General features: G+C 43.5%; 1 protein-coding gene across 1 annotated transcript in view; it reads left to right on the forward strand.

Annotated features, from left to right (window-relative positions):
* NUGGC (nuclear GTPase, germinal center associated) overlaps positions 1–27385 on the forward strand; it is a 46181-nt gene that overhangs the window by 11395 nt on the left and 7401 nt on the right. Inside the window, 11 exon segments of the mRNA XM_047717497.1 lie at positions 3442–3617; positions 5004–5022; positions 5306–5395; positions 13650–13754; positions 14991–15124; positions 19439–19604; positions 22855–23012; positions 24761–24899; positions 25971–26079; positions 26772–26815; positions 26817–26909. Of these exon segments, the coding sequence (XP_047573453.1) occupies positions 3442–3617; positions 5004–5022; positions 5306–5395; positions 13650–13754; positions 14991–15124; positions 19439–19604; positions 22855–23012; positions 24761–24899; positions 25971–26079; positions 26772–26815; positions 26817–26909 (1233 nt within the window).

Here is a 27385-nt window from a genome sequence, read left to right on the forward strand (position 1 = left end):
CTCTTCAACCCTATAAACCTATGTGGTAAAACAAAGCGAGATTAAAAGATGAAGAGCATGGTCTTTAATGTTTAATGCATGGGTGCATGTGCATGTGCGTGCGCACGTGTGTGTGTGTGTAATGTTTGTAAATGAACAGCAAAAGTAGATTCTTACCTTTTGGAAGGATACACACCCAACCGTTAACAAGAGTTTCTGTGTTTACTACCACTCTTTACTACACACACCTGTGTATTGTTTGTATATTTTGCATGAACATGTAATCCCTACATAACTAAAAAGCTGAAAGCAAAATAAACCAATGTTGAATGAGAAGCAGAGCCTTCCTACAAGGGGCTTAGGGTCTAACGGGAGAGAAGACACACCTACAGATGACTAAATCCTTGGCAGATTGTAAGACACGAGAAGTCTGAGGTGCTATCAACACTCAAAAATAGAAATTACCTTCAACAAGAGACCTCATTCCTTCAGCAAACACCCACTGAGCCTCTCCTCAATTTTGCATTAAGTTTTGGATGGATGGAAACAAAGTCCTTGCCCTTGGCAGTCTTGTAGTCTGGGAGAGAATCTAATTAGTTATATTACTTAACAAACCAGGTTACTTAACAATGAGAGTGCATTCTTTTTGCATGTGAAGATAGCTTCAGAAAGGGTGCTTAAGCCCAGTTGTCATCAGAGAAGATTGTTGAGAATGGGACCCCTGAGCACTATTGTAGGTCAGACAGCAGCAAAGACCTAGAGAAACAAAGGAGCCAAGTGTTGGGGGAAGGATGAGTCTTTTGGGGTGGCTGGAGGAAAGGATTGTGGGGTGGAGAGGAGAGGGTTACAGAAGGCAAGCCCAGAAAACTTGGGAGTTGGGCTTAAACACTACCCTTCCTGGGGAAGCTCGAAGGACGAGAGGTACTGGGGTATGTGACAGAGAGAGAAGGGATGTCTTCAGGCGAGGAGCTCAGAAGCATGGGGTGGGAACATGGAGATGAGGCATAGGACTGGAGCTGGTAGGGGACTGGGCATGAGGGCTGGGATCAGTGAGTCATGATCAGTCCTGCACTGTAGAAGGATCCATAAAGAACCATCAATTCTCTGCTATATGCAAACTTTAAATTCTGTGGATTTGTGCTAAATGCATGACTGTGGGTCAGGGGAGCTTTGAGACTAGTTTGCAGTCAAGATCGGGATGACAGGAAGACAGCTGACAGATAATCAGCCTGATTTTATGGGTGAGGAAATGAAGGCTCAGAGAGGGGAAGTAATTTTCCCAAGACCACACAGCTATTGAATGGCAGAATTTGAACCCGAGAGCAGGTCCCCACCTTCCCAGCTGAGGCCCTCTCTCTCTCCCACAGGACCTCCCGCAACAGTTCTTTAAGATACAGGCGGTCTGAACGTCCTTCTCCTTGGTGGTCTGCTCAGGTCCTGACATGAGGGACTTTGTTTCTTGAGGTTCTTCTCACTCTTGGGGTGAAATAGCCAGCCTTGGCTAGTTGCAGGCTAGGCCTGGGAGAAGCAGCGTAGGGAGGCAGCCAGCCTCTCTCCCTGGAGGGAGCCATGGCTGCTGCCAGTTGCGATATGCTGGGCAGCCTATCAAAGGCCGCTCAAAACAGAGGACCTGGCAGATCTGGCCCAGATCAACCTCTCTGAGGAGGTCGGGCTACAGTGAAGGGATGGTTCCAGGCCTATTCTACTTGGCCTCAGCTCCCCTGCATGCCTGTGGTTTTGTGAGACTCTCTCACGTGGAGTGACTAAAGACTCCCCACTTTTTAGGGAGAACAGAGCACAATGCCCCTTCCCTCTTCCCTCTAGCTTCCCGCCTTGCTGTCCCTAAGCTAAGACTATTATGAGTTCATGTGTCTCTGCCGCCTTGAAGTCATGACACCTTTAGCCTGTCACCTGAGCTCTTTGAGGCCCCGTTCTCCTCATGGGAGGGAGGATTGGGCTGGCGTGGATATCACCCTACTGATTCTTAAATTTAGGTGCTCTAGGTAGTCTTTTTCGTTCTTCTGAGCCTCTAACTTGACCAAGTCCTGGCAGTCAGAGCCTTGTGTAGGGCCAGAAATTTGCAGTCCTTTTATGTTAATAAACATTTAGGAAGCATCTGTAGTTTCCCAGGACCATGGGAATACAAAGGTGAAAGAGGCCTTGCCCTGGGGGAGCTGGTAGCCTGCTATCCTGCGATCTTCCACAACCTGACTGAAGATCTAGAAGCTTCCCTAGATAGATTACAGTTTCGGAAATGGAGGGAGCCAGTTGTTTTTATTTTCCTGCCTCAACAGGAGTCCATCCATAAGGAGGAGGCTCAGGGCCCATAGTTGTATGGCCTTCAAACTGATCTTTAGCCTCCTGATCTTTTACCTCTGTAAAACAGTGAAGTTTGTCTAACTCTGGAGATAGACAGTTTAAAAATAATGATCCACAAAGCCAAGAGGTGCATGGACAGAGGGTTGAGGATGCTGAGGAGGTGGGGGGCTCCAAACCCTCCATCTCCAATTCAATTAAAGCAGTTCAATTTTAAAAAATCTTTTGGAAATTGTCCTAAGATTTCAATTGAAAAAGTTTCCACTGGTAAAAACAAACTCAAAACCCAGGATTTCTCAGCCTCAGCACTGTTGACATTTTGGGGGGCTGCTCACCTGGGCACTGGCGAATGTTTTAACAGCATTCCTGTCCTCCACCACCACCCCCACTAGCTTACCCCAAGTCATAACAATTAAAAATGTCTCCAGGGGCTCCTTGCCCCCACATGGTGGCAGTGTGTTGCATACGCAGGGGCAGTCAAACATGGAACTGATGCCCTGTGCTGATAACTTTGAGGTCGATGCATGACCAGTAACTAGTTCTGGGAAAACAATAATTTTCCCTAGGACACAACTGAGGTAAAGCAAGCTAGTGATGGATCTGGGGCTGGAGGTCTGATTTCTTGAATTCTATCAATCAGTAATGCTACAAATAGCTATGAAGCCTCCAGGAGGGGTCAATCGCTGTGCCAAAGGGTGATGTGAATTCCAAGCTGCAAAGTGCTACCTCTTCCCTTCAAGTACCTCACAGTCTAGGGGTGGTGTGGGGTCAGGCGGGGTGAAGCGGTACAGAGAGCCCAGCCTATGCACTAAGTCTGAGAGATACCATAACAGGTAAGTCCAGGTGCTGGAGGGTGCAGAGGAGGGGTGGTCAATCCAAAGGGCGAATGGGGGTCAAGCAAAGGTCATGGCAAGTGTAAAGGTCCTGAGGGATGAAAGACCAAGTTATATCTGAGAAAATTCAAGAAGCTCAGCCTGGCTGGTACATGGAGAATGTGGTGGGGAGAGCTGAGAGGCGGGAGTGGAAGAGAGATGGGACAGAGCGACATAAATGGGCGGAGGACATAAATGATACATTAAGGGCTCATGTCCTCTACAACTGAGATGCCACTTACATTCTTAAAACTATGGTGGTTCTGTTTCACAGACCATTGATAAATGCTCAGTGATCTGGGTGATCAGTGACATCGAAAGAGTTTCTGGAGGGAGAGCCCATGAAGACCTGCTGAACGAGAGCATCAAAGCCTGCCAAAGGGGCTTCTGCAGGGACGTGGCACTGGTGGTCACCAAGACCGACAAACTCCACCTGCCGGAATATCTGAGGTACAGGGCTGGGCTCGAGGGCCTGTGGGCTTTCCTCTATGGGTCCCAACTGCCCCAATGACAGAGCTTTGACCCCTGGGCATTTCAGACCCAGGGAAGCAACTGCTGGGGATGAAACAGAAGTCTGGGGAACCTCCGAGGACATTAGGACCCTTGGGGCCTTAGGTAGATTGCCTTGGGAATCTGAACACTGTGGGCCCTCTAACAGAGTAGCTGCTCAATACCCAGTAGGCTGTCCCCATACAGGGTGCCACTCGTGTGTAGGAGGTGCAAAGAACACCTCTCAGACTTGTGCTGGCCCCCCACAGATATGGGACATGGAGATGCCCCCACAGCTGGTAGGCAGTGTCTAGAGTGCTATCTGACATTGCACAACCTTAAAGTGTCAGATTCTGTTTCAGGCTTTAAACCCCTGTGGAACAAGGTTCTCTATGTTTCAGAGCTTTGGCCAAAAGTAACAGCATTCTGACTAAATTTTAGTGGAAGATAAGCATTTTAGAGTTTAATAGATGTTAAAGAGTGCCCATTTCCACGTGGATCTCTGTACCTCTGTAACCAAGAGAGCCATAACTTACCTTCTCAACTGGCATGCCTTGAAAGTGGAAAGGGGGTGTTCTTAACCCTTACAGCAAGTATCAACCTGTCTGTCCTGGGTACACGGGCCTGTGGTCACCAGATAGAATGTTGTTAATGCTTCCTTGCTCTAATAAGAGCATCCTTACCGGTCACCTGTCATCTCTGCCCTTCCCCCACCCCCACTGAAACTTGCACCCGTGTCTCCAGGAATTCACGAAGCAGAGACAGTCTCGGGTAAAGAAAAAGGCTAAGGATGTTTCCCTGGCTTCTTGCTTTCATGGGTTAGGTTGGAACTTCAGCTTCAATTTTTTTTTTTTTTTTTTGGCCTGCAAGCTCCTTTCGCCCCGCCCCCTGCCCCAGAATAGTATCTCCAGTCCTCCCTTCCAGTGCCAACTCTGCAACTGAACATTATTCCATCAGATTTATGAAGCCCTGATTGAACACTGTGGTAGGGGCTGCACATTCAGAAGGGCACAGAACCTAGTCACCAAGTCCGCTGTCTTACAAGAAGGTTAAAGGTTATAAGAGAGGGACAAGCAAAGTGTTATGGGGACCCAGAGAGAGGGGCCTGCATTTTGATTGGGCCAGGGGATGGGGCCACAGAAAATTCCAGCACCAACAAAACAATGAGAAATAAAGACACTTGTTTCAAGTGGACACTGGAGGTAGATCAGAAGAGAGGACATTTGGACCAAAGAAAGCTTATGTGAAGGAATTAAGGCACAACTGTATATACTACTTTCAGGGAAAGTTGAAAGACTGCTGTGACACACAAAACGAGTTAAGTAATTGTTACAATTTTCCTTTCAGGGAAAGAAAAGTGGGAAATGTAAGTACGGACTAGTTATTTTTATTTTTTAAGCTCCATTGGTATACAATTGATACACAAATAATTGCACGCATTTCATATAACAACTTAATGAGTCTGGACATATGCAAGAACTCGTTATTTTTAATAATACTTTTCATGATTAATACCATAAAATTCAAAGCCATACACATTTGTCTGGGCCAAATGAAGTTATGCCAGAAATAACTGTGTAGCTTATCACCGTATCACTCTCGATAACCTTGGACTCTTTGTCATGCTTTCATTTCTTTTCCCAAACTAGCGAGCTATTTTGAGTCAGCGGGAGGCTGTTTTAGAAAGAAATGAAATGATAAAACTACAAAGGAATAGAATTCTCAAGGAAAAGCTCAAGGTGAGTTAACAGATTTCCAAATGTGTTTTTTGGCTTTTCAACCACTCATCTGTTTTCAGAAACAGATGTCTACTGGGTCTTGCATAGTTGCCACATCAAAAGCTTTGGAACAAACAGTTTGGAGTCAATTTAGTCCTCCTGGTTAATAACTTTGTGACTTTTGGCAAATTACTTCTCCCTGAGCCTCCACTTTCTCATCTGTAAAATGGGGAGATGATAACATCTACCTCCCGTGGTTGCTGGAAGGATGGGATGAGCATACGTTCCACTGAGAGAGAGATACCCACAGGTGATATCAGAGATATCACACTGTTTGAGGATGATTCAAGGGAGGAATGCATAGGGTGCCGCGGGGACACACGATCTTCTCCAGATCTCACTAGCAGGCAGAGAGGCGGTGTTGCAGAGAGGTGCAGGGAAAACTCCTCATGCCCTTGGGCAGAATTATAAAGAACCAGTAGTCTTTAGTAAGGTAAGGATGTGGGAGAAAGGGCCTTCTGCAGAAGCATTGGGAGATAAGGCTGGAGCTATTTTTTTATTTTTTAGAGAGAGAGAGAGTTGGAGCAAGGGGTTGAGCAGATGGAGGACAGGAAGGGCAGAAGGAGAGAGAGAGAATAGCTTAAGCTGTTTCTGCGCCCAGAGCAAAGCCCGACATGGGACTTGATCTCACGACCCTAAGATCATGACCTGAGCTGAAATCAAGAGTCAGATGCTTGACTGACTGAGCCCCCCCAGATGCTCCCCTAAGCTTGAGAAATTGTTCTGTGGGAATCTCTGTATTTTCTCAAATTATTTTTTGTTATTCTGCCACTAAAATAAATTACAGACATAAATCTCCATACTCTAATTGTCTTATACAATGATAAAACTATAACCGATTTTAAGATAAACTATAAACAAAACATAGTGGTATATTGGGGTCAGCATAATGGGATAGATGTTTTGGTTTTGCTGGAACTAAATCTTTGGCGCTGGGTAATAGTAAAAACATATGGCCCGATGTCCAGTTCTATATTTAATTGCATTCTGCAGTTTGAATTCAATTACATTGATGCAGAAAACACCTGATGTGCAAAGTGGAATTAAAATTTTCAAAACTTTTGTCTCTAATTCAGAATAATCAGACCTTGTACTTAAGCCAAAATCTTTGACCAACCAATTCTTAAATGCTGCTTTTAATGAGGCAATAAGTGAGCAAAGCTGTTCCTATTCTCTTCAGCTTTCTTGCTGGCATTCAAGAAATACGCATTTAACGAGTACCTCATCATTTTATTTCTGGAAACAAAAACACAAAGTACTTCAATACGCAATTCACAACTACATTTATTGCTGATAAATGTGGTGCGTTGGTGCATATGAGATAGGGTCTGGACAGTGAGTCAGCTTGCCGGGTGACTAGGGTTCTATCATACAAGTCCTTTTGAGGTCTGCACACCTACACCTCTGAGGGCCAGGTGATACCTTAATTCTCTGACCACTTGACTTCAGCTGAATTATTGTGAACCCTTCCCTTGTACTTCATGCCTTCATTGGAGCAAATTGAATCTTAATCATAGAAAATATGAGGCAGAAGTTGATTATAAAGCAATCATTCCTATAGATGTCTATGCTGATTTTTTATTATAAAAATAAAAATTAGGAAAACATATTGTAAGAAAAATGACAGACCCCTGAGGCTCCATTTGTAGCACGTAGTCTGGAAATACTATGTATTTTAGAAAGATCGTTTTCTCAGCGTTAAGGAGAATGGATGGGGGGAGGGGCAAGTGAAGACCAGATGGCAAGAGAGACCTGTTGGGGAGGCTTTTCCTGTAATCCCGCTGGAAGAGCTAAGAGCTTGAACAAGGCAGTCACTACAGGACTAGAGGAGAGGAGAGACCTTCGAGAGATGTTAGGGAGCTTACACTCCCAAGTCCGGATGACTAATTTTATGTGGCCAGTGAAAGAGAGCTGGGTGTTTCCACTTTCAGGTGCGTCCTTGGAGCTAGGTATGACACAGCTTTAGGGTACCTGGAATGAAAACCATCCCACTCCTCCTGTGTGTCTCTCCTTTCCTCTCATGCTATTAACACACTCACGACACTTCTTTTTTTCAATTGAAGTACAGTCGATGCACAATATTATATTAGTTTCTGGGGTACAACATAGTGATTTGACAGTTCTATACATCACAAAACCATCACCACCAAGTAAGGCTAGTTACCATCTGTCCCCATGTTGTTACAGTGTTAGTGACTTTAGTCCCTATGCCGTACTTCACATCCCCATGACTTACTTAGTTTGTAGCTGGAATTTTGTACCTCTTAATTCCCTTCACCTGTTTTGCCCATCCATCCATCCCCCCTCCCCTCCCGCAACCACATGTCTGTTCTCCAAATTTGTGAATCTGTTTCCATTTTGTTTTGTTTGTTCATTTGTTTTGTTTCTTATATTCCTTATAAGTGAAATAATATGGTATTTGTCTTCCTCCATCTGACTTGTTTCTCTTAGTGTAACTTCCTGTAGGTCCATCCGTGTTGTTGCAAGTGGCAAGATTCCATTCATTTTTAGAGCTGAGTAGTATGCCACTGTATGTGTCTATAACATATCTTCCCTATCCATCCATCCATCAATGGACACTTAGGTCACTTCCATATCTTGGCTACTACGAATAATGTTGCAGTGAGCAGGAGGGTGCATAGATCTTTTCAGATCAGTGTTTTCATTTTCTTCAAATAAGTAGCCAGAAGGGGAATTGCTGGATCATATGGTATTTCTATTTTTAACTTTTTTTAGGAACCTCCATGCTTATTTCCACAGTGACTGCACCTATTTACAATCCCATCAACAGTGCATGAGGGTTCCTTTTCCACCACAGACTCACTAACAGTTATTATTTCTTACCTTTTTGATACTAGACACTCTGACTGGTGTAAGATGATATCTTGCCGTTGTAAGTAGCATTTTCATGGTGACTAGTGATGTTGAGCATTTCTCATTTGTCCGTTGACCATCTATATGTCTTCTTTGGAAAATGTCTGTGCAGTTCCCCTACCCATCTTTTTGTTTTCCTCTACCCATTTTTAATTGGATTATTTGTTTTTTTTGGTGTATTCTCCCATGAACTCTTTATATATTTTGAATATTAACCTCTTATCCCATGTAGGATTTGCAAATATGTTCTTCCATTCAGTAGGTTGCCTTTTTGTTTGGTTGACTGTTTCTTTCTCTGGCCAAAAGCTCTTTAGTTTGATGTAGTCCCAGTTGTATATTTTTGCTTCTGTTGTCTTTGTCTGAGGAAAGAGATCCAAATAAATACAATGTCCAAATGTTTACTGCCCATCTGTTCTTTTAGGAGTTTTATGATTTCAGGCCTTAAACATTTAGGTCTTTAATCCATTTTGAGCTTATTTTTGTATATGGTTTAAGAAAGTAGTCAAGTTTCATTCTTTTGCATGTATCTGATCAGCTTTCCCAACACCATTTATTGAAGAGACTGTGTTTTCCCCATTGTATATTCTTGCCTCTTTTATGGTAGTTTAATTGACCATACAAGCATGGGTTTATTTCTGGGCTGTCTTTTCTCTTCCATTATCTATGTATTGGTTTTTGTGCCAGTATCATACTGTTTTGATGACTATAGTTTTGTAGTATGGTTTGAAATCTGGACTCGTGACACATCTAGCTGTTTTTCTTTCTCAACATTGCTTTGGCTATTTGGGCTCTTCTGTGGTTTCATACAAATTTTAGTATTATTGGTTTTAGTTCTATGAAAAATGCTTTTGGTATTTTGATAGGGATTGCCTTGAATTTGTAGATTGCTTTGGGCAGGATGCACATTTTAATGATATTAATTCTTCCAGTCCATGCTAACACAGTTAACAACACTTCTGACATCGATGTTGGGATTTTTTTTCCCACACTGAGCAGTTCTCTGTGACACTACATTTTTTTTTCTTTTTTTTTAGGTTAACATGTAGTGTATTGTTAGTTTCAGGGGTAGAATTTAATGATCCATCAGTTGCACATAACACCCAGTGCTCATTACTCATTACATCCCATGCCCTCCTTATTTGCCCATCACCCAGTTACGCCATCCGCCCCCCACCTCCCCTCCAGCAACTCTCAGTTTGTTTCCTAGAGTTAAGAGTCTCTTATGGTTTGCCTCCCTCTCTGTTTTTATCTTATTTTATTTTTCCTTTCCTTCCCTTCCCCTATGTTCATCTGTTTTGTTCCTTAAATTCCACATATTAGTGAAATCACATAGTATTTGTCTTTCTCTGACTGGCTTATTTCACTCAGCATAATAGCCTCTAGTTCTATCCACGTTGTTGCAAATGGCAAGACTTCATCCTTTTTGATGGCTGTGTAATATATATATATATATATATATATATATATATATATATGCCACATCTTCTTTATCTATTCATCTGTTGATGGACAACTGGGGTCTTTCCATATTTTGGCTATTGTGGACAGTGCTGCTATAAATATTAGGGTGCACGTACCCCCTTTGAATCACTATTTTTGTATCCTTTGGATAAATACCTAGTAGTGCAATTACTGGTCATGGGGTAGGCATCCTACAATTTAACTGAAATTTAGTTGAAAATATTTTCCTGGACATAGCATCAGATCTCATAGGTGAAGGGCTCAGTCCCACAATACTTCCCCCTACTTCAGATGCCAACTGCAAATAGTAAGTCCCTAGTTTACCCACAACTTCCATCTGACTTGGCTACAAATTGAAGGTCCCCATGATCTCTTTCCCCTTGGATTCGATTATTAACTAGAACAGCTCACAGAATGCAGGGAAATAATTACTTACATTTATCAGTTTTTTTTAAAGATTTTATTTATTTATTTGACAGACAGAGATCACAAGTAGGCAGAGAGGCAGGCAGAGAGAGAGGGGGAAGCAGGCTCCCTGCTGAGCAGGGAGCCCAATGCGGGGCTCAATCCCAGGACCCTGAGACCATGACCTGGGCTGAAGGCAGAGACTTTAACTCACTGAGCCACCCAGGCACCCCTTACCAGTTTTTCTATACAATAAAGAATAAAAGATACAGATGAACAGCAAGATGAAGAGATATATAGGGAAAGGTCTGGGAGGGGTCCAAATGCAAGAACCTCTGTCCTCACGGTGTTGGGCTACATCACCCTCTCGTTATGGGGATGTGTTTGCCCACTTGGAAGCTCTATGAACCCCATCCTGTTGGGATTTTATGGGGGCTTCCTCACAGAGGCATGCCAATTACTCTATTTCTAGCCCCTCTACCCTCTCTGGAGAATGGGGTGTGGGTGAGTAGGGCTGAAAATTCCAAACTTCTAATGACCTGACCTTTCTGTAACCGCCCCTATTTAGGAGCTCACCCAGAGTTGCCTCATTAGAAAAAGAAGAAACTCCTATAACTTAAGACTAATTCTAAGGGATTTAGGATCTGTGTCAAGTACTAGAGTCAAAGACCAAATATTAGAACAAGAGATAGTTCTAGTGTTCTTACCACTTAGGAAATAACAATGGTTTTAGGAGCTCTGTGCTGAGAACTGGGGTCCAGGATTAATGTTAGAACCAAAGATTGTCCTAGCATCCCAATTTATAAGGAATTCCTGTGTCAGGATCTGGGGGCAGAGACCAATACATATATATTTTTTCTTATTATTATTTTTACTTGGTTTGAGGATTCATGGCTTTTCACAGAATTACTGTGTTCTTTTTATTGTTCCAGTTCACCTCTTGGCCAATGGGAGTCTGTAATTTAAGCTGGTTCCTTTTAGCCTTACCCAGACATTTTTTAAAAATATTTTTGTTCTGGGGGGTTGGGAGAGGGGGGTGGGGTTATGGACATTGGGGAGGGTATGTGCTATGGTGAGTGCTGTGAAATGTGTAAACCTGGCGATTCACAGACCTGTACCCCTGGGGATAAAAATATATTATATGTTTAAAAATAAATTAAAAACAAAAAAAAACAAAAAAAACCATACAGTTGCAAAAAAAAATATTTTTGTTCTTTGGCAACAACAAGATACTCAGGCTCCTTTTATTTTTCCCCTGCCCCAAGATGGGACCTCCTACTCTCAAATAAACTTGGGTTTCTTTTAGTAAAGAACCATGCTAAAATAAAAGTTGGGGTGCTAGGGGTCCATATCAAATGAAACAAAAGCAGTGGGCAGGGTGATATCACTGCAAATTATTTTAATGACAAAGCTATAAAAGGATTTTTTTTTTTTGAAAATGGGTCATGATTTATATTACTGATCTCAAGATAACTCCAGCTTTACTATCCCTCTTTTGATTCTGCTTTCATCTAATATCCCTCCTGTTTGGGCTATAAGCTTTCTCTCTCTCATATATCATATCTTCTTACAAAACTTTAATATCTATGGTGCTATACACTGTTCTAACAAACACTGTGTGTAAATTATAACAGTGACTCATCTTTCCATGCGATAATCTGATGAGTATCCACTCACCTCTTGGATCCTACTTTCTAGTTGTAACTGTTTCTATATCTCTTTTATAGTGACATGGAACCTGCATACTATAGTCACTTCATTGGCACTATAAAAATATTTCTCTGTACTATAACGCAAGCATAAGTGTTAACTAATCATCAGTAATTTTTAGAAGAGGTACACAGAATTTAGAGCAAGATTTTAAATAATGTAAACACCTAGGCAAAGTGAGGCATACTCCTTTCTTTCAATTGTTCTAAAACCCTACTCAGATTTAATTCCACATCCGTTTCATCTCCTAGTAGAAAATAGTTTCCAGCTTTCTCTAAACTTTTTTGCTAGAGTCAAAACTCTATCAGAATGGGGAAAAAGTTAATCTTGGCAGATCTTTTGTATAATTTCAGCCCTGACTGTTGTGTGTGGGGCTTCTGGAAGCCTACCAGGCATCTCTATCCAGCCTTGACTGCATGGGCTCACAGATTGCCAGACATGTGGTCTCTCGCTTCTCCTGGTGGACTACTCACTTGGCTCTGTTGGGTCTTTGCATCAGAAAGAGATGGACAATTCTCCACAGTTCTCTAATGACCAATCCCAAACACCCATGCACACACACACAACCCTTTATGGTTTTTCTCTTATCTTTCTTTCTTTCATTTTTTTTTAAAGATTTATTTATTTATTTGAGAGAGAGAGCGAGGCGGGAAGGGGCAAAGGGAGAAGAAGAGAGAAACTTTAGCAGACTTTGTGTTCAGCATGGAGCCCGACTCCAGGCTCAATCTCATGACTCTGAGACCATGACCTGAGCCGAAACCAAGAGTCGGATGCTTAACCAACTGAGCCACCCAGGTGCCCCTTCTTTTCTCATAAGTGAGAATAATGAGTGATTATGGAACAATATTTGTGTCTAATCCCAGTGTGACTTCTCTGTGATGATGATTTTCTAACCATAAAAAAGATTTCTCACATTCATAATTCTTGACATTTAAGACCATGCTTACTTAAACATTGCTCTGCTTTTAAATGCATCTGATTACTCACTAAGTACCCAGCTAAGAAACTTGCATTTTCACAGCACCTTTGTTCCCGTGTTGTATGGTGTAGATAAATATTTAACAACCAGATCTCTGTTTAAAAGAAAGAAATAAAGCAAAAAAGCCCTGATTTCTAGCATTTGTTGGTTCCCAAGGTGTAATACTCCCACCGTTACCAAGTTCAAGGTACCAGGGTGATGTCACTAAAGGCAGAACTGGTTACAGCCGGCTCTAGCTCTTTTTGTTTTTCCCGTAAAGCTTCCTGGTACTTTCCCCTTCTCTGAACATTTCAGTACATCTTGAACTATTTTCTCTATATATTTCCTTCTAGAATTGTTATTTTTTAAAAATTTTTAAAAGTATTTTATTTATTTATTTGACAGACAGAGATCACAAGTAGGTAGACAAGCAGGCAGAGAGAGGAGGAAGCAGGTTCCCTGCTGAGCAGAGAGCCCTACGTGGGGTTCGATCCCACAACCCTGGGATCATGACCAGAGTTGAAGGCAGAGGCTTTAACCCACTGAGTCACCCAGGCGCCCCTAGAATTGTTATTCTTAACTCCCAAGAGAATAGTTTCTCGCAGCGGTTTTCTTACAATGTCCAACCTTGTGGGGGGGTGGACAGATGGGAACACCTGATGTACGGGTGTGCTGTGTTCCTTATGGGGCTCTTGCAGGGTTGAAAGTGAGTGAGCTGAAGCTTGCTGACAGTTCTTATAAGCCTGTGTGTTGTTTCCTTCAACCATGTTTGAATTATTCTGTTCCCTGTGTCTCTCCTCACTTCAGAGAAAACTGCCCGCTGACTCCAAGGTTCGGAGGCTTCCAATCTGGTGTATACAGTCAGCGCCCAGGAATACTGGCAGCAGGCTCTCCTCACTGAGGAGGAAACTGGTAATTTATATATATATTTTTTTAATATCAATACTGGAATTCTCAAGATGAAGCTTGGCATGCTGAATTTCCCTCTCTAGAATTTTCTGTGTGACATTTCCAGCTTGTCACAGTTTCTGTACATATTAGCAGATGTATCCGTTTTTCTCTCTGCATTGCTGTGGTGCCTGAGACCACAGTTCCTCTTTTATCCAATTTTTACTAGAGTTGGTGGAGGTCAGAGATTGGGTTGTTATTCCTAAGTATTTGGTTTGCAATTCTGCACTCACCTAGCTGCAAGTATTAGATGTATTTACCCAGCATCTGGTATATGCCTTGTCCCTACGGAGGAAAAAGCAGAAGACATGACCCCTTTCTTCCCAGAACTTAAAACCTGGATGAGGAGCTTGTACTAAGCCATGTGTAAAAATCAAGGTACAAATAAGGCTTGGTTAAATGGTGCCGTGAATATGATGGAAGCCTAGAGAACCTAGGGGTCTGTGTGACTGGAGCATTCAGTGGGAAGTAGGCGAGCAGGCAGGCTCTGAACTTGACATTGATCTGAGCTTAAAATGGCTTAAGGATGTGCGGCATTTTACCATACACGTCTGTGTGGGAGAGGAGGCAAAGGGGCAGAAAGTATAAAATGTTGCTAGAAATGGGGGAACTTCTTGAACAAGGATATAAAAGAAATAATCAGCGTGGCATATGCAAGAAATGATACAGAAGAATTTCCACTTATGGGAATAATGGGAAGAAAAGTCGGATGACGCTCTTATCTTCTGACTAACAAAAGGTTAGGACTGAGATGAATTTCTCAGAAATCCCATTCAGCAGAGATTCTCATCCTTCCTACAGCAAGCATGAGTGATTTTTGTATATGGGTTTTTTTGATATAGATGGAACAGTCTGGGGGAGGGAAGAGCTGAGACTCTGGGACTATGAGCACCTTGGTTCAACGATTTGTAAGTAGCATTCAGAGGGAAGTGCCAATGTTTCTAACCAGCCTGCACTTTTCTACTTAGTTGGGCTTGTACCACTAAATAAAAGTTAGTATTCATCATTGCTGATCTACCATTCATATTGTTGATCCTAGACATAGAAAAAACATCCCAGAAAAGTTGGTGGAATGGGCAGTCATCCCACGTAGGACCTTAGTTAAGGGCTGACTGCCCATTCCAATCTGTCATTTTTGTGAATTCTCATTGCTGTGAACTCTGGCCTTTTCAAATTGTTTGTGCTGCCTGTGAATTCCAGAAATCCCCCAGGTTAAGAGGCTATATCAGGAAAAGGCTCCTGGACAAGAAGAGGAGGATGGTGACCAAGTATGTGACTGAAGCCTTTGGTTTATTGCTCCTCACAGACAGTTTCAACTGCACGGAAAACCCGCCCGGTATGGAAGAACTTATTTCTCTGCCTCTCAGCCTGGGCAAACATTCCCTTTTACTGAGTTAGGAAATAACTTATGAATTTTTTTCTTTTCATATCAAAGGAAGATACTCAGCTCAGAAAATCTAAAGAGAACAAAAAGATAATTCGAGGGTTACAATGGTGACATTTGAGGTAAAAAAACGAAGGAATGCTATTTTGCCTGAGACAGATGGGTAGAGAGAGGAAATGTAGAAAATGATCAGCAGCTACTTTTACCTCTCATGGGAACTTGATTAAGATGGAATGTGTTTAAGTGATAACAGAAGTGATTTGTTTCACCCTTGTAGAATACTTACAATTCTTGGTATCCTACAGAAACATGGTTATGCATATGTCCAAAAATTTTTTCATCTTTCTATGGATTTCATTTATACTTAGGTGCTATCAGAATCTCAAACTCAGAGCAGCCTAGTATAATAATGTGAGAGGAAGGGAGCTAGCAGGGACATTCAACAAAGAGTTTAGATATATATTTTCACAGTCTGGATGGTGGGCTTCTGAATGACCAGTTCCAAATCACTCTTCTCATGGGAATAGGCAAATTTATCTCTTTGATAGATGATTTTTAAAAAAGATTTTATTTATTTATTTGACAGCCAGAGATCACAAGCAGGCAGAGCGGCATGGCAGAGAGGAGAAAGGAGGAAGCGGCTCTCTGCTGAGCAGAGAGCCCAATGCAGGGCTCAACCTCAGGACCCCGATGACCACGACCTGAGCTGAAAGCAGAGGCCCCAACCCACTGAGCCACCCAGCCTCCTGATGATTTGGTTTTTTACCCTAAAATAAGATGGATTGGCTGCTAAGTTAGAGGCAAGGGAGAAGTTTGGAGAAAAATCTGTCATTCCAATCCATCACCAACTATACTGCTTCTTTGTGAGGCGTTTGAATGCATTGAATTGCATTTGAATATATAAACGGGCAGTCCTATTGTAAAACAGAACTCTGACCCACAGCCTGCAGTAACCTGCCTGGGAAACCAACTCCATATCTGCAATAAACCGCTCAGGAGGGCAGCCTGCTGTAAGGTAGATTCATAGGGAATCCAACTGCTATCTCTAGTAACAATCCAAGAACCTAAGCAATAACATTTGTAATAATCAGACCCAATGGGCTGATTGGTTACTAACTGACAGTTTCCCTCATCTTTATCCCTGCTTCCAATCAGAGAAGTCAAACATGCACCCTGATGAATCACATAGGATCCTCACTTCTAGTTTGTTCGCACCACAGCTCCCCTGTGCCAGTGGCCTCTGATGAGGGCATCTGACGCCTTCCCACTCCTCCGCCTGTCTTTGAACCTCTGCCCAGCACAAGTGCTGATGGCTGAGCTGACTCTCTTTCTCTAGCAAGCTCGGAATCAGTAGCTTCACATGTTCTCATTTGGTTGGTGTTTATTTCCACACTTGTTATCAACCATCAGATGTTGTTCAACCAAATTGTCCAACGTTTTGTTATGCTGGACAAGGAGGGAGCAAAGAAAGTGGACCAGTAGGGCTCTCTGAGAGTTCAGGGGCTGGTCTGAGAATGTGGGAAAGTATACCTTGGTTGGCCCTATGGTGTGGCCACGGGGGCAGATAATGGAGACCTGACTTCAATGTGAAAAGTAAGACATGCCAGCTGGAGATCGTCGTCACAGTTTTGGTCAAATGTCTGCATTTTAAAAAAATTCTATATAAAAATGACATACAGAACAAGGTTCCCTGTTTTTTCACCATATTTCTTATGTCTCATTTTGGCCTAGTTCTGTAAGGGAAAAGAAAAACAAAACAAGAGCAACAAGTTGAATTTCTAATTTAACGTTGTCCTCTGAAATACCAGGGAAGTATTTGACCTTCTAACTTCCCAAAAATGTTCTTCAGGGTGAAAATTGCCTCTCTGCCCAGCGAAAGATTGCTTTTGGAAGTGCCGATGGAAAACAAATCAGATGTGGTACTGTGTGTGGTTGGTTTGTTTTATAAACACAAGGACAAGGCATTTTGCAATCAAACTGGAAATGCCTGCCTTGGTCCTCTTCTCTGCTAAGGGGGAAGGGTGGGCAGCCTGTGGAGGACTCCGTGCCATCCTTCCTAGAGGCCAGGCTGTAGGTGGCAAAAACACAGAGAAGGGGCTGGTTGGCACTTCTTTGGTAGCCCTTCACATGAGCATCAGCCAGGATTTTCCTCAAAATCCTTTGGCCTCAGATATTGGTCTCAGTCTTAGTTCATTGATGGAAAATTGGAAGCGAGAGTTTTGTCAGTTCCTTTGCGTTCTGAAAAAATGCAGTGATTGGTCATTTTTTAAGATTATGACTCAAAACAAACAAAAAAAGAGTCTGGGTAGTTAGTGATTCTAAATGAGTAGGGATCTAGTCATTCTTTTTATGAATCAGTAGGAAGCTGATTATGACATCTCAATGTCAAACGAACCCTGTGTTTATTCATAGTAGATGTAAGCTTTTCCCTTTCTACTGTTCTTTTATTCCCAGACTTGCTCCTTCTTATCATTCTGTTGTTTATTTAACAATGATCTGTTGAGTATGAAACATTGTGAGAATCTTTCCTGTAGAGTTTCTTTTTCTTTTTTTAAAGATTTTATTTATTTATTTGATAGAGCGAGCGATCGCAAGTAGGCAGAGAGGCAGGCGGGTGGGGGGGAAGGAGGCTCCCTGCTGAGCAGAGAGCCCGATGCGGGGCTCGATTCCAGGACCCCGAGATCATGACCTGAGCTGAAGGCAGAGGCTTAACCCACTGAGCCACCCAGGTACCCCGCCCATAAAGTTTCTGTTGATGACATCTTTCTTATTTTCTTTTGACCACCAGTGAAATCACAAACTCAGAAGAATCCAGAGGGCACTCTGAAAGAAAAGTATGGCTTATAGAATTCTTACTAGTGGAAAAACTATGAGAATCCGTGAAATAGTCTCCATAAACTCTAAAATTAATGTACTCTAAGTCTTGAGGAGTACAGGAGTTTAAGGGTATTTTCAAGAACATTCAGCCTCATCCACTCCAATGCAGTCAAGATCTAGAAAAGCTGTCATTTATATAAGGTCACACATCAATTTAGAGTGATTTCTGTCATCAGATTTAGAATAGAATTTAAAAGCTCACATTATCTATCAGTTTCTCTTTGGTCTTCATTCTCTCCAAAATGTTTACCCACTGTGCACTCTGTGCCATAACTCGGAATAAACAACATGAATAACTCAGTCCACAGTTCCTAGTCCAAGGAAGGAGCTATGGAATGAGACAGACATAGCACAGCAAGAGGAGGGCTGTAATGCAGGGGTGTACAAGATTCAGTGACAGCACCAGAAAGAGAGCCTCAGTTTCACTCGGTGGAGTCAGGGAAGCATCGCACAGGGAGTGGGTTTTGAGTTTGTCTGGAAGGATGGGAAAGGCATGTGCAAAGGTATGGGTACAAATGGAAGACACATTTGGAGAATGGTAGCAAGTTTAGGAGCAGCTACCTGGGATGGGATGACGTTTTGGGCAAAGGGCTGGGAGTGCTGGAGAAGTTGGCTGAGTCCTGGCTGTGAGAGGCCCTTAAATGCTGGACTAAGTAGTGTGGCTTCCATCTGCTGTAGGCACTGTGGGGTCCCCAAGGTTTTCACACAGAGAACAGCAACTACAGAGTTCCCAGTTTGAAATCAAGAGGTCAAGGCTCTCTCTCCCTTGTATTAATTGAGTAGATCTTTTCCTCCTCGACTAGACTGTATTCTCCTTTGAAGAAGGATAATGTCTTTATTATTGTGTCCTATAGTTTTGTTCTTCAAAGTGTGGTCCAGGGCCCAGAAGACTAGTATCACTTGCGAGCTTGCTAGAGTTACAGAATCTCGGGTCCTTGGATTTGAACAAATTCTGCCAGTGATTTGTACACATGTTAAAGTTTGAGAAACATGATCCTCAAAAACTGTTTTGTACACAAAGGCTGCTAAAGGTTTGTAGAATCAGATGTCATTGAAAAGTATGTTTTAACAGCAACTGGATTTTATTTAACTAGTTACTCCCTCAAATAGCCTAATGGATTAGATACCTAAATTAAGTTGCAGGAGGAATATATATATATAATATATATATATGTATATACATATATATGTATATATTTATTTATATGTGTCCTCCAACTCACAAAGCTTAAGGAGGGTCTCTCCACTGAGGGGGGAAAGAAGTCAACCAAGGGTGGTTAGCTCAAACTAAATCTTGTGTTGGTGGGCAAGCATAAAGGAAGCAAAGTTTGAAGAGAAAGTGCCCTTAGGGAGGGATGGCCTCATGATCTTATGGCCCTTGTCCCTAGAATGAATACTTGTACATGAGTGGCCTGCCGGAGATTGTGGAAGAAAAGATACAGCTGCTGGAGAAGGCCATTGACCAGTGCTTTGCCCACATAGAGCAGCCTCTGCAAGAAGGAGTCCAAAATGCCAGGACTTCCTACCGACGGATCCTTGGGGCATGTCTGGTGGTGAGTGAGCCTCTCCAGGGAGGACCTGTGTATTCAATGACATCCACCTTATCTCCAAGCTCTTTTGCACTATTCCATGGCTTCTGAAGGATAAGATGTAAGTGCCAGGTTGTATTTATTTAAGGCTAACTGTTGAAAAAAGAGGCTTCTCATATCAGTTTGCTAGGGCTGCTATAACATAAAATACCATTGACTGGGTGGTTTAAAGGACAGACATTTCTTCTCACAGTTGTGAAGGTTAGAAGCCCAAGATCAAGGCAGTGTAACGTTGGTTTCTCCTGGGGCTTCTCTTTTTGGCTTGAACATGGCCATCTTCTCTCTGTGCCCTCCTATGGTCTTTTCTCTGTGTGTGCATCCCTGGAGTCTCTCCCTCTCTTATAAGGATACCAGTCCAGTAGGCTTAGGACCTACACTTATGCTCTCACTTAGACCCCCCTAAAGGCCCTGTCTTCAAACATAGTCACATCTGGGCTCAGAGCTTCAACAGATCAAGTCAGAGGAATACAGGTCACTCCATGACACCAGTTAAGAGTAAGGAGTGATTAACAACACTGCTCATGGGACAAGTACAGTACAGAAGTCTCTAGACCTGGAGTAGTGCATAGATTGTACGTTGTTGCCATTGTTTGATATGAGTTAGAGAGTTAGAACGTTGGCAGTGAGAAGGTGGTGTGTAATGGAGCTCTACATTCCGTGGGCTGAAGGAATAAAGCAGTGGGAATGATCGTGGGATCCCTGGAGAGGACTGTTAGAATTTTGACACAGGAGAATGAGAGACAAGAGCGCCTTCCCTATGGCTGGCCGGGGGCTGAGTGTCCATGAATATAGTATGTGCACACGCACTCCCTCATAGCATCCAGCAAACGTGGATGAAATGCTCACTCTGGTGCCAGATACGGTACATTACTTGATTCCATCCTCACAGCAATTCTGGATGCTAAGCACTCTTATTATTGTTTAATTTTACAGACGTACAGAGGCTGAACAACTCTCTGGGGCCTCATATGGCATCACATCTACTACAGGCCATCTGTCTTCAGAGCCCAGATGCCCAACCCCCACACATGCCTGTTGCACCCCCTAAATGTGCTCAGCAAACTGTTGGAGCTACTTGTAATGGCTGACCAGTTACGTCGTTCCAAATGTGTCAGTCCCCATAAAAGTACGAAGTTTGATCCACAGATAGCCAGTGTCACCTGGCTAGCTCTGTAGCAGGCCACCCTGGGAGCAAATCCTCCAGCCCCATTCAGGTGACTATACCCCCAGCCAATGCCGGATGGAGCCTCACAGAGGAGCCCTGAGCCAACACTGGCCAGCTGGGGGTAGAGTCAGCCTGGACATGCAGACTTTCTACCCCTCCCTCCCTCAACTTGGCCACATAAGAATGGGCTTTGGGCCTGGAACACTTCCTTATGGAGAGATAAAAGAGCCTTTAGCCTGTACTGGGCTTATCGTCTTGCTTGGGAATATTGTTCTCTGCTTTATGCTCAGTGAATACTTCTTTGTTCTGCTTAGTATAGGCGTCCAAGGCCCTTAGGCAAGCTCCCAGTTGTCTGTATCTCAGATTCTGTGGGGGAAAGCTTGGGTCTTGGTACTGCACACAATGTGGGATGTGTGCAGGACTGTCACCCACAGTGGCTGTGGCATGGTCTGCTGGCCATAAGGGGACCCATGCATTGCAAAAGGCTGGATCGTGTGCACACATTCTCCTCTTGCTGTCAGTAAACGCTGTACCACTTGAGCCTAGTGTACAGAATGTCTGTTCTCCGTGACCTTGAATCATGCCGTCGTCTCTTCTCTAGGTGGCCTTTATCCGCCTTTTGACGTTAGCTTCACAGCTTGGCTATCTCGTGAACCTTCACAGCTTGGCTATCTCGTGAACCGTGAAAGAGCCAAACCATATCTGAATTCCTGACCTACAGGAATTCCTCACTACAAAACTAGTGAGCGATACTCAATAGATGTTTTTCGTTGTTTTAAGCCATTAGGTTTGGGGTAACTTGTTCATAGCATAGATAAGTACGTCACTCCGGGGGAGAATGGCTTCTGTATGATGCTGAAAGATCCCAGATCACCAAAAGTGAGTAAAAGCGTTCTGAGAAGGTGAAGACACAAAGTGGAGACCATTGCTTTCATCTCCTGAAAGAAAGGAGCTGTTCAGCCGTCCCCAGACCTTCACAAGGATGTCGTCCCATGAACTGTCTTGTCTCATCAGTTCTGTAAAGGCATTTTTCTTGGTGACTCCAAACACATCTGAGGTGTCTTTGATAGGCCACTTTCCTTTATGGTCAGAAATTTGGGCAAACATTTATATGCTGACATCATATTGCTATATAATATAGAAAAATAACCTAAAATGTGTAATAATAAGAGAGTGGTAAAATGAATTAGGTTATAGCTATATGATATTATATTTTGTGGATATTGAAGTAATTTTTGAAAATATCTGCAATGAATTGAGGAAATGTCCTTACTATAATATTAAGTGAAAAGGACAGAATATTAAAACATACATATGGTATGATGCTAGTCATAGCATGCGACATATCCTTGCACTTGAAACGGAGTTCCTTAAAGCATATATCATTGATCACAAGAACCTCTACTGAAATTTTGGTCTGTGCAAATGTATTTTTATTCTTTTTACTAGGGATCGCCATCTGGTAAGGTTTATCAATATCTCTTGTGGCTCTCACTTCATCGTATTTTTTTGCCTCTGATTTGTGAATTTATTTCTCTGGGAAAAAATATGAAGATGCAGAAATCAAATACATTTCATTAGACATTTAACAAAGAGTACTAAAAAAAAAAAAAACCTGGGCTACACTTGGAAAATGTGAAACCTATATCCCTGGTAGAGTCATAGGACATTTTCATTTAAAATTTCTCCTTTAACAACTGTTCTTCAAGTACTACTTACACTGCGGCCAGATGGTGAGTACATCAGGCTGGGATAAGACGCCGTGCCTATTCCCAACAAGCTGGTGTTGGGCAGTGAAACCCGACGAGTAAACAGACAATTATAAACTGTATGAGGAGGTCGGGATCAAAGAAGCATAGGGCGCTCTGGAACTCAAGGCATGACCGCTGTGCCCTCTGCCTAGCTTAAGCCTATGTTAAAAGATCACGTTATCCTACTCTTCACTGTGATTCTTGGTCATAGGCTTTGGCCAAAGGCAGTCTGATTCTGATCCCATGGCATTCTAGTGAACCTGTACTAACTCAACTAACTTATTGTTTAATTACCTAGAGGAGTAGAGGAAACCAGGGCTTTCACCAGACTCTGAAAGCTGTTTGCCTGAAAAATGGCGTCTATGCCTCCAGGACCCTCACAAGAATAGATCTGAATGAAGCCATCACTCAGCCCATCTATGACCAGATCGATCCCGTTTTTGGAGGCATTTTTAGGTAAAGGATTCTTTCTCTTGCTCCTTCGCGAACAAACAACAGAAGAGCACTGGGCCAGAGTCTCATCGTTAGAAGAATTTGTGCTTTCGATCTGGAAGTGTAAAGAGTAGCTTGCAACTGGAGGAGGAGAGCTTAGGGTCTGGCAAAACACAAAAGCCTTCTTGGTTGAGTTTCCTTCACTTCTCACGGTGACCTGGAGTGCGGACAGAGTTGTTGCTTTCAGACTAATATTATGATTTCCAGTATTTTTCAAATATCTCATACAAGCAGCAAGAGATATATTTTCTTGTGGATCTGAGCCCCGGGCAGGTTATTTTGGTTGGAGAGTGTGGAGTTAAAGCAAACACACGGCCTTTATAAATTTTCCCGAATGCAAAAAGGCAAAGAGGCTGACCGATGACTCTGTGTTTGTTTTTGACATACCGCGAGCTCGCTCACTTACTAGCTGTGTGAGCTTCACGGTGCCGCCTTCCTTCCTTGACCTTCAATCCTTTCTCCATCAACAGAAGCAGACTGTCCTCATCCCCCAGTGCAGGAGCCTCCCCCCAGTCCCCCTCCTTCGCCTCTGGCATTTCACCACCTGCTCCTGCTCAAACCATTCTTCCTTTGCTGGATTCTTACTTAGTGTTCCCCTGCCCTGCCCCCATCTTCCTTTAAACTCCTTTGGGCTCATGCCATTCTGCCTACCCTATCCCTGTTTACAGGTCTATAGCATAAACTCCAAATTCCTTAGAATGGCATTCAAAGGGCAGGCATCTGGGTGGCTCAGTCAAGTGTCTGGACTCTTGATTTCAGTTCAGGTTGTGATCTCAGGACCCTGGGATCGAGCTCCATGTTGGGCTTTATGCATAGTAGGGAATCTGTTTGGGATTCTCTCTCTTTGTCTTTCTCTCTCTCTCTCTCTCTCTGTGCCCCTCCCCCAGCTCTTTTTTTCTCAAATAAATAAATAAAATCTTAAAAAAAAGATGCAATTCAAGACATTCTACCTGCCTCCAGCTGGCCTTTCCTCCCTCTGCCCACCCTGTTGCTCCGTGCCCGCCCCCAGCTCCACCAGCCTGGAGGGTTGCAGAGCGCAACTGACAGGTGTGAGGACCTGTGCTAAGCGCTGTGCATGCATGATCTCATTAGATCTCTTAATGGCCCTCCCAAGTAGCTTCTGGCCATTTACAAGGGACAAGCTGAGATTCAGAGGACTTGATGTAGCTTTTCCAGAGTCACTCGGCTCAGGGGCAGAGGAGCCAAGGTTTTAAACCTATTGCCCTCTCCTCTATAACCGGCTGTTTCTTATTCTTGGAGATTCTGAAATTTCATTCATTGTGTTGTCCCCACAGGAAATCACTCCTCCTCCTTTTTACTTTCCAAATCTTCTGCATCTCTGAAGTCTAACCCTTTCAAGATGGAAAACCCCTAGCAGCGGGGAGACCTGACTTTAGGAGGTTGAACAGATCAGTGTCCAAAGTCTGGCCTGTCACTTACTAGCCATGTGGCTGGGCACACAATCAGCAATACGTCTCTGAACCTCAGTTTTCTTGTCTGTAGAATGGGCATCACTACACTGGTTTCATAGGCTTTGATGTCCAGGACCTGGCCCAGCACAGTGCCTGGCACACGATAGGAACTCCATAACTGTTGGTTCTCATCCCCCTGGCTTAAAAGCGAATGAAAGGGGGACCAGCTAGTTCCTTCTTTGTTTTAGCCCCACAGTAGCCACTGTTGTCCCTTAACATTTTATTTTGTTTCTTCTGTAGAGCTGGAATGCCCACTGGTTCCACTTTGCTGCCTCACATAGAAGCTTTTAAGCACTCCCTACAGGAGAAAATGATGGAAATTGGAATAAGAAATGGCTGGAAATATGACAGCTACAAAAAAAGTTTCCTGATCCAGGAGGTGAGGTTGTCATAAAGGGGAGAGGGCAGTGAGGTTGGCAGTGCTTTCTTCCCAGCAGGAGTTTGAACATGTTATGGGCCTCTCCCCCCTTGTTCCCCTGGAGTGTCCAGGTCTGGGCATGTCTCACAGCAGGTGGTCTGGGGCACAAAGCACAGTGGGATGGGGTGGGGAAGAGTGGCCCTGAGACTGCCGAGGGGGTGTGGGGGGTGGGACACCAGGTGGGCTCTGTGCCTTTTCGAGGCAACCAGCGGAGTGCTGAGGTTGGAAAGGAGACTCAGTGTCTAGGAAGAATCTCCAAAGAATCCTGAGATGTACAAACACTAGAATGCACCTGTAAACACGTTTCACTAACCTTCTATCATTTTTGCCAAAATTATAAAGTATTATCTAAAGCAGTGAAACTTAAAAGACATGTCATTTCTCTTGCAGATCATTTTAAAATTCTGAGTAGCCAAGATTCTTCTCTGTGACCCATTTTCCTTTAGGTTATCTTAGTCTGTTCAGGCTGCTGTAACAAAATAGCATAAGCCAGGTAGGTTATAAATAACAGAAATGTATTCTCACAGGAGGCTGGAGGTGCAAGGTCAAGGTACAGGCAGATCTGGTGCCTGGTGAGAGTACACTTCCCAGTTCATAGATGACTGTCTTTTCACTGTACTTCACATAGTGGAAGGGGCAGAGGAATTTGCTAGAATCTCTTCTGTAAGGAGGATAGTCCCAATCCTGGGGGCTCCGTCCTTATGACCTAATCATGTCCCGAAGGCCCCACCTCCTCATGCCATCACCTTGAGGATTCAGATTTTAATACATGAATGTTGGGTGACACAGATATTAGGCCCATAGCACAGGCCCAGCCCAAATGACATGGCAACGCTAGAGAACGGTCCTGTGCCTCCCCCTTAAGACCAAGCTCCTGCTTATGAGAAGCTCAGAGCCTAGTGGAGGAAATGCCATGTGGACGGCCAAGCATAATATAAGGTGGAGGGAAAAGGTGACCACACGCGGGAGCCCCTGACCTACTTCTGTGGAAGGAATTGGCACCAATGGCCTCTTGTTAATGCGGATTTGCAGATAAGCGCCATCCTGGGAGGCCTAGAGGATTACATCCTCAGAAAGAAGAGGAGGATCTATGAATCTCTCACCACTTCTGTTCAGAATGACCTGAAGCCCTGTTATGAAGGTAGGGGCTCCGGAGGGCAACCCGTCCACTCCCTCTGGGGTCTTTCTGTCAGCTTCTTTGGCGGCGTCTTTTTCTGACTTTCCCCCTCAAAGCATTTGCTCTCCTGTATCCTTAGTCCTTCTCAGACATTACTCCATGACTGAAAACCAAGTAATTGCAAGGGTGTGTGGGAGAGGGATGCATGAGTCATTTTGTATCTGTATGTTTCCAGTACTTTCTGACCACCCTTTCTTTGTCAATTCATCTTGCTTTCTCCTGTCCTTGCTGCATCTCAGCTAACTAAACTATAAAAACCCCTTATCCAATTCTCATTCTTATGCCCCTGAATTATTTGTAAACCCTTTTTCCAACTCCTTCTCATTTTGGCAGGTCCCATTTATTTTTCTGGTGGGGGACACTGGAATTTGTAACTTCTGTTTAATTCACTCATTAGATTTCTGAATGATAGTTACCTAAATATGGAGAGTGTTGATTTTTTTCTACCATGCGATTATTAAACAATTTCCACTGTGTGGAAAATGGTGCTGCGTATGTGAATATGTGTGTGTGTGTTGTGGTGTGTGTGTTTATGGATGCAGACCTCTGTATACTCTGTGTATATATATTTTTTGTTTGCTTACCTTTCTTTCTGATGCTAAAGATGTCTGAGCAAGTCCTTGCTGTGGTGTGACCGTGGCTATCATTTTTGCCAGAGGCAGCTCAGATCTCTGGCAAAAAAGCATGTGAGAGGATGAAGATGTGTCCTCAGAAGAGGGGTGGAGCAGCAGGTGGCCGAGGGCATGTTTGAAAGAGCTCAAGAAAGGATGCGGCACCAATTTCAGCTACTGAAGGTATGACACATTTATAGTCTGAACTCCAGTCGGGCCCCTTGGGGAGTCAAAGAAGAGGATACAGAAATGGGAGACCGTAGTAAGGTCATTCGGGCCCACGTAGAGCCGATGGCTTATGCAGGGCGGGGGGTGGGGGAGGCAGAATTCATGCCCATGACACCAAAAAAGAAGACCAGCTGGCGCTGCACGTTGTCCCTTCACTGTGCCCAAATGCACAGGGTCTCTGTGGGGTGTGACTTCAGAAACGCAGCCCCTCCGGCTCTCTCTCACACCCTTCCTCCTTATGGGTCATCAGCTGTGATACCAGATGGGGGTCCTCACCTCTTGACGTCACATGAGCTCATTTAACCCCCCAGCAAGCCCGTGAGGTAGGCACTATTGTTGTTCCATTTTACAGGTAAGAAGACTGAGGCAGAGAGCGAGAGGGAGATGTAGCACCAGGCCCCATAGCTATGAAGTTGCAGCACTAGGATCTG

Source organism: Lutra lutra, chromosome 2, assembly GCF_902655055.1.
Source record: "Lutra lutra chromosome 2, mLutLut1.2, whole genome shotgun sequence".
Lineage (NCBI taxonomy): Eukaryota > Metazoa > Chordata > Mammalia > Carnivora > Mustelidae > Lutra > Lutra lutra.